The following is an 8,326-nucleotide window of genomic DNA, read 5'->3' as shown; positions in this document are numbered from 1 at the left end:
TTGCTGCAAGAAGGAAACATGGTTTTTGCCCTAGAGACATCAGCTCATCTACAACGACTTAGCAGAAAAGATCATCTACGAGTCACCAGAAATTTGGAGTAACGCGAGAACTTCGCATTGCTGTCACCATCTCCTGAAAGTTCAACCTGTGAAAATATAATGCTTGATACAAACTAGGTGTCTGTTCGCTAGCAGTTGCCATCACCAGGTGGAGATTTGGCCCTGCACGGAGGAGACTGTTGTTTCTTGTTCCGACGCCTCCCACCGCCAGCTTGTTTGGAGTTCTTGAATCAAGAAATGACCCCTCTTGCAGAATTGCCTTGTTTCAAATTCTGCCATCTCACCATCCAAACTCTTAGCAAGAAATTTGTGTTACTTTCTTACAACCTTCTTGCAAACTCACGCTCTCGGCTCTTCGCTTGCAGATTAAAGCCAGTGATGTCCTGAAGAAACGGCAAGAACGAGCTTGATTGACGTCCACAACACCAGATCCATTTGGCGGACTCTTTTGTGCCCTAGAACGTCAGATCTGACCCGGAACCGCTGGAAAATATGGTGTTACCAGAGAGAAGCAAGGAGGCTATGGCGATGTTGGCCTTGCACGACGCCTTGAGGAATGTGTGTATGAATTTTGAGTGGACATACTCAGTCTTTTGGACTATACGCCCTCGGCCGTAAGTTCCTCGTCCAATGTCTCTACGGTTCCAAACAAGAAATTGTTTACGTCTCCGTGTAGCTTTCATCTGACCCTGCCCTCGTTCTGTTACGATAGGAGATGCCGTGGTGGAACAACTTGCAAAGTTGGCGAGGAAAGCGGCAGCCTGTAAGATGAAATTCACGAATGATTACTCGCGCTCGTCTCGTAGCTGCAGCTAGAAAATGCCGTTTAAAATTCTGCCAAATTCTGAACTGCGAATTTCTCTACTATCCTCTCGAACGGGCTTGCAGGATGCTTATGTGGGAAGATGGATACTGTCAGTTAGAGAGATCTCAGGCGTCACCTATGTCGAGCAGGCTACGTCTAGAGGATGTAGGCTGTGAGCATGTCGAAGAGCCAGCTGATGCGGAGGACCCAATCTGGAAAGCCTTTCGCAAGATGTCGATACAACTTTACAACTACGGCGAGGGGTACGTGGTCATTGCATCAAGCGGGGTGTTTGTGCAAGTATATTGTGTGTATCTCTTACACGCTTAAACTTGCACAGGTTAATGGGAAAAGTTGCCTCTGATAAGTGCCACAAATGGGTTTTCAAAGAGTCGCCTGACTGCGAGGTTGGCATTTCGAGCTATTGGCAGAGCTCCTTTGACGCAGTAAGTTGAGAAGAACCTACTCCTTCAGAAATCAGCGATAGGAAGACTCGATTTGTTTGGAGCATTAAGAATATTGATCAAACTTGATTTCTCTCACGTTTGCTGTTGCTCTTCCATACATGAATGATTGTAAAGCATCCACCAGAATGGATCGACCAGTTCGCAGCCGGGATTCAGGTACAATAGTCTAAGAGTGAATGCTTCTTGAATCTTCCTCCAAAACTTTGCTCGCGCAGGTTTTCAACATGGTAATTGTTTGTTTCTTGATCGTCCTTAAATCTAACCGTAAAACCAGACCATTGCGGTGATTCAAGCTGGCCAGGGTCTGCTTCAGCTAGGTTCATGCAAAGTGGTGAGCTGATCATCGATCTGGGATCGATCTGATTGCTGCTGTGCATCTGCATTCTATCTTCCTCCACATGGAGCTAGCTGGCTGATATTAGTAGTCTCTACTTATACTTGGGCATGCAGATTGCAGAGGATTTGCACTTTGTTTTACGTATGCGGCATGCATTTGAGTCACTCGACTACCCCTCTGGCCTCTTCCTGCCCCAACCCTTCGGAGGCCTGCGAAATGGAGCTCCAAGCATTTACACTGGCTTCCCTCCACCTCCATCGCCACACAGCTGGAGCCTGTGCACCTTACCTTCCTTGGAAAATTGCAGGTTCAGAGCGGGCCTCTTCAAATCCGCACCATCATCCGCTGATTCGAAGCTGGGCTTCGATGCCACTTGGAAGAAAGACATGTTACAGCAAAGCCCAAAACTGTCACTCAACACAAGGGCCACTCCTTCCAATATGATCCACCAGGATGCCATTCAAGCGTCTCCACAACACAAGATAGGTATGGAAATTCAGCAAAACAGATCAGTCGATGGCAGTGTGAGCATGCATGAAATCACGCAAGGTACTCGAGATCATCTGCTTGCTGCCGGCTCCTGCACCCATGCAGTAGCATCACCTGCATCCAGCAAGTTGTATCAGAGGCGTTCTAGCCTTATGCCCAAATTCCAGCAGGGATTGCCCTTCCTCATGAATCCTGCAAATGCTCCTGCCTCCATTTCAAGTCTCGAGGCTCTTCTTGCTCAACGTTCCCCACAACAGTCAGGCATGGCGTCCCTCCATGCATCTCCTCACACCAAAATGGTATCTCACTATCATCCTTAGAATCGAGTGCTGCAATCAATCTTACACGAAAACACTTTCACACCTAGTTGTTCTTAACGAGTTCATATCTTGATTGTTTAATTTCACTTTGGAATGCACGATTCCACGGGCATATCGGGGATCGACTAAGTCAGGCTTGACAACGAGCACACAACGTGCGTATAGATCCAATTTGTTGGCTTCAATGCTTCATCCATGATATCAATGTTCCAAGCTTTCTATTTTAATGGGAAATTCCCATGACTCAAAGGGTTCACCCATAGTAGTACTATTGATTTCTTCTCACAAGTGCTATCATTTACACAACGGATATTCTTGTTAAGTTCAAAAATAGAAGTGTGTCTATGATTGAAAAGCCCTTACCCACCACTTAAGAAAAGCATATATATTAAGGTTTTCTAGACATTTAAGCCCCTTGCTTTTCCCTTCTTTTCCATTTCTAAATGTCCATAGGAATTCAAAGCTCATTCTATCATTTGAAAAGAATCTAAATTTAGTTCATTTCTAAAGTAGATTTAAGTAAAACCTTTTTCTAGAATGGTTACCTCCTCATAAATATGGCCTAGTAAAACTAAAGATTTAGCAAAGACATAAAGTGGTGACCTCCACTCAATAATGATCTTTAAAGTCTACTTCAATTGGAAAATTTGTGTAAGTCACCTCCATATCTTTGATAAAGGTTGATAGTGAAAATATGAATCCATATTGGATAGAGTATTTAATGATTACTTAAATAGAGTTATTTAAGAATTTATTGAATTGAATATATAAAAGTGGTATAAAACTTGGGGGGTCATCTCACACTACAAGACACGGGCTTCTTTTCGATGCTATCTAACGACACTTTGTGGGCGCAGGCACGAAAATCATCGGCACAGTTGACGGGCGGGGAAAGTGTCGGTGTAGATGACGAAATTAGAGTCGGTATGGTCATCGATATGCACATCTATATAGACATCGGTATATATCGACACCTATATCGATCTGCATACTAATGACTCGCAATGCTTCCACCGAAGCTATCATGCTTGCACCGATTTCTGGGTTAAATTTTCCATACCTGACGATTTTACAAAACGTCGTTTCCAAGGGACCGAAAATAATTTTTGACCACAAGTTTGGTCATTTGAAAGACAAAAAATATAAGAGTGTGTACACCCAAATTGAGATCAAAACAGTCATATATTAATATTAAACTTAACATACAAATGTACAAAATGTCACTATATAAATGAGAGGGCCAAACATAGGAAGTCTCGTCGATGTCAAAACAATCAATCAGTAGCATTTACATCGATGGCCTCATCTTGAGCCAAGTCTTGTACACCAAATAAGTCTACTATCTCAAGGTTTACATGCAATTGATCACCTATATCACCATCCCCTATTGTATGTCTACCTAAGACTTGATCCTCTAGTTCACACTCTAGTTCTACCTCTTCTTCCCCAAAGTCGTGATCTCCACCTTCCTCCATTATAGTGTCATTATTGTCACCTTCTTCCTTTCCATATCGTCATCTTCACCCTCTTCCCTAGATTGGATCTTCTATCGGCATCTCTATATCCACATTCCTATCTTCAAAAATGTGTTTGCTTCGAGGAGGAGCAACTTGGACCACGTACCACCGTCTTGGATCTGTATGATCTAGATCAAAGACCACCTACATTGAAGATACAAATTAGATGCTTGTAATTATATCATTTATGCTTACGTATATAAATATAAATATATAAATATATAAATATATATATATATGAACATCTACCAATGTTTGTTTGAAAACGAAGATATTAGCTTTTAATCAATCAATCATTAGTATGTACCTGTTCACAATGCTCTGAAAGAACAAAAGTATCACTTCTATCAGTCTAGGGTCAGGTGGAGTCAATGGCAAAAAAACCACTGATGTCTCTCCTAACTATAGCATTGGGACCATTGTAGATAGTTCTCAATACTAAATCGTCTAAAATCAACTTCATAGATGTCATGTATGGTCCCACAATAATCTAACTACGAGGAGAGAAGTTTTGTATCAAAAGAACTTGCTCGGCTATCTTGTACAAAGTTAGCCATGACTCCACGATCATATGTGACTCTCCAGCTTGAATCGATGCGTTCCACACAAAAATGTCGTCCATGTGACCAGAATGGGCTGTACTTTTTGTACTACAAAAGAACGTGATTAAAACAATGAGAATGCATTTTGTAGCGATTGTGATCATAAATACCCAAATTAAGTAGAAAGGTAAAAAACTTTCATGTGGTATACATCTGATTACAAGCTCCCACTCTCGATCAATTACGTCCTCTCCATCATCTTCGGCTTCATGAAGAGCTTCTTGTAGCCAATCATGAGACATGTGTCTGGGGAGAAGAGCAAGGTCTAGTGGATATGGCACCCTTCACTTGTGCATGACTCTAAATCTCATCCTCTCATTTATTCTTTTTGCTTTGGCCTCTTCATATCTCTCCACCCATCTTTGCATTTTGGGACTATTGAGGACACAAAATTTATTGAATTTGTCTCTTTGCTCTTCGCTCATCTTTCTTTCAACCCCTTTATCTTAGTGAACCTTCGCAATGACATGATCGTCATCCTTGATGTTCCAAGCATGTGGCATATTGGGATCCATGGATGCAAGAAACTCTGTGATGTATACTAATGACTCTTGCACAAGCCATCTCTTTGCCATGCTTGCTTTGGGTCTAGCTCTTTGCCTTACAAATCCCTTTAAAGTTTTCATAAATCATGCAAGGAAAAACATCCAATGACCATGAACGGTTCCTATAATGGCGACCTCATTTCGTTTCTAGATTTGAACAACTCGTAGGTTTGAAGATGACATGGAATTTCTTTGGATCTAGACATGGAAGCAGCAAGCACAATGGGGCTAGGGCTATTGTGAAGAGAGCACTGACACATGAACAACTAAAGCCAAATGGAGCCACCTTAAAAAATGCAAGAGATGTCATGGATTTTTTGAGGACCAACTTGTCTCATGAGGGTCAAGCCAGCTATGCATCTAAGGAGAGGAATGTAGCATGAGTGTTTTGGAGGTTAAGGAAGGAGATCTTGATAGATCTATATAGTGGGATTGTCAACTTGTGCCACAGACACAATCGATGCATTATATATGAGGAGCTGCACAAGGGGTTGTTAGTCAAATAGCAATGAAAAGGTTGTCATGCTACTGCAATGCTTGTATTCAAGAGTCTTGGGGACACTACACCAGGAAGAAGCATGTGCCAAGTTGGGAATATCACATCATTGTTCTTGACAATGCAGGTGTTTTGGATACTGATGAGGAGCTCATTGACGAGCCTCTTTTCAAAGGGCATCATGAAATGCTTAGCGATGCTCTTTGCATGGGGGAAAACTTCACAGTGAATGCAGAGGTAGACAATGAAAAGGGTGCCGACTTCTACATCTTGAAGTGTACCAAAGCTAAGGAGAAGAGTCAAAAGGCTATGAAGGATGCTTGGGGCAACATGATTGCTACTTGTTGTGAAGGGTCTCTTTTATGGTCATCAAGGTGACCACTGCTATAAGCTTCTTGATCATAAACCTGAGGTCATATTATATTCCCATCTTGTAAGGTCAATCAAGTTTCTATTGGAAGCCATTGAGGGGGAGAGAAACTTGTACTTGGTATCACTTGAAGAGTACGAGGCTGTCTACAATAGCATGCCTTATGATCTCTAGACCACATTCTTATTAATTTATTTCCCACACTTGCTTTCATTTTCTATGATTGTTTATTTGTCTCCTGCCAAAAAAGTAGCCAAGCATGATTGGTTGTACCAAATATGTGAGAAACCCTTGTATATAAATCAGTCAAGTAATGGTGGTCATGATCCATTAGCAAAAGTAATACTTCATGATCCAACCATAGGGCACATGATCCAAGTTACTGATAATATTTGCAAGCAGTCAGAATGCACTATAGCTAGGCAAGACATGATGCAAGTCACAAAGATAAATATAATATAATCATTATCCAATTGAATAATTACATGGTCTAGTATTATATTCATGATCCAGCTGAACAATTATACATGATCTAGTAGCTAAAAATTACACCTCATGAAACAATAACAAGGTACATGACCAAGGTTATAGGTAGTATTTGCAGTCCTTGAACAATTTCACAAATAAGAGCTTGTAAACTACATCCTCTGCCTTGGTTTGATAAACATGTCACATGCCCCAGAAGCAATGGGCTCCACAATTAGGGCTACCACCCATCTAGTCTATGCGCATAATACTTTTCTACAACTAGCAGGCTATCTATATCTTCCCAAGCACCAAACTAGTCATCAAATGCAAACTGTTGGCGATCCCATGAGTTCAACCATCGCCATAACCAAGGTCCTACATGCTTAACCAAAAAATTATGCTGCCAATGCATAGGGATTGAATCTAACTTTGGGAACACACAAGATGTCCCTTTTGGATTTCCTGTACACTTGTACAAGATGTCGTCTAGAAGCACGGTGCTCGACACATTATAGAAAGGGTATTGCTCCTAGAAATACCACAGGTGCTTGAAAAAGATTGATTTCCCATCAGAAATGGTGAAATGTGCCCTGTCACAATATTCTTGAATCCAAAAATCTTGAGATAACATTCTCCAAGCTAGGAAAACACAACTTAAAGTGCCACAACAAGTTGCACCTCCATTGGAAGCTCCATATATATATGTCATACCATCGAGCAACCCAACACAAAAAAGTCTCTACATCCTCTGGCACCAGAAATGTCAAGTCACGATTGAGCCCTCCATGGAAATCTTGTACTTGCCGTGCGTGACGATGCCATTGGGGCCAGAATAGCTGCTTTTCATGGTTGTGATGATAAATCAGCACACCATTCATGTCTATCACAAGTGCACGTCATTTTGCATTCTTGCTCTCTGGGATCATGTAATGGGGGAGACAAAAAAATCCTACTCTCTAAGTTCATGAGGGGTATTGCAATATTGCTGGTATGGTGAATGATCCCTAGCTTTGTAGCAAATCTTTTTAGTGCTCTCCTATGTTGACTTGGATGCGAACCACATGCCATCTTTACACTCATCTTAGGCCGAAGTTTGAAAGGACATTTTGTATACATGACCAATGCAAATTTTTGATCACCTATACAAACCACAACATGATCGAGTTTCATCAAGGCACCTCTCTCCATCTCTCACTCTCTCATTAAGTCTCCATTAAGTTAACACATGTTTACACATGGGTGCAAATATCTACAACTTCTAATTTTTGAACTGTAATTTTAATGAGATACAATTCCTTGCCTAGCTTTTAAGTTCTTCGAGGGGAGTGATGAGGTAAGCAGTCACAAATCTCAAATGCATGACAGTATAAGATTAATGTATGATAATCAAATTATTTTAAGGTTTATGATCTTTGTTTAGATGGAGGGAATGCGTAATAACTAGAAGACATTTAGACCACAGTAATAGACATCACAATACCAATGACTTGATTAAGCTGGCATTTCATTACATGGGGTAAACCCAAATTCCAAATCTAAAAATTACAATCTCTTGCGGGCCCATGGGCGGTGCATACTTGGTTTTAGGCTAGCTACAGGACTTGCATCCTTCTTAAGAACCTTCTCAGCATTACTTGGTGTTTTAGTCCTTTTTCCCCTACTAGTAGGCATCTATGCAGTTGATGGAATGGCCTCGGCTGCATTGTTCTACGTGGTCTTACACTTTGTCAGTACCTTTATCCATTGTCTCGTAGTCAACCCATCTGGATTGGTCTCTTGGTTGGGAGCAACATCTCCTATAGTTGTGGCTGCTTCTATGAGATCATCCAAACTTGCATGTGCAGGTACAT

General features: G+C 41.4%; 1 protein-coding gene across 1 annotated transcript; it reads left to right on the top strand.

The window, feature by feature from the left end:
• Nucleotides 1-552: 552 nt before the first annotated feature.
• On the top strand, nt 553-6,016 carry LOC147884481 (uncharacterized). Its single transcript, XM_087398204.1, has 9 exons — nt 553-674; nt 773-823; nt 949-1,128; nt 1,206-1,311; nt 1,447-1,488; nt 1,607-1,663; nt 1,783-2,457; nt 3,336-3,402; nt 5,766-6,016. The coding sequence occupies exons 1-9, from the start codon at nt 553-555 to the stop codon at nt 6,014-6,016; spliced, it is 1,551 nt and encodes a 516-aa protein (XP_087254330.1).
• Nucleotides 6,017-8,326: the final 2,310 nt, after the last annotated feature.

This window comes from Dipteris shenzhenensis, chromosome 27, assembly GCF_047967505.1.
Source record: "Dipteris shenzhenensis isolate YYH24624 ecotype China chromosome 27, Dip_SZ_1.0, whole genome shotgun sequence".
NCBI lineage: Eukaryota > Viridiplantae > Streptophyta > Polypodiopsida > Gleicheniales > Dipteridaceae > Dipteris > Dipteris shenzhenensis.
This window is presented reverse-complemented; position numbering and strand designations above follow the sequence as displayed.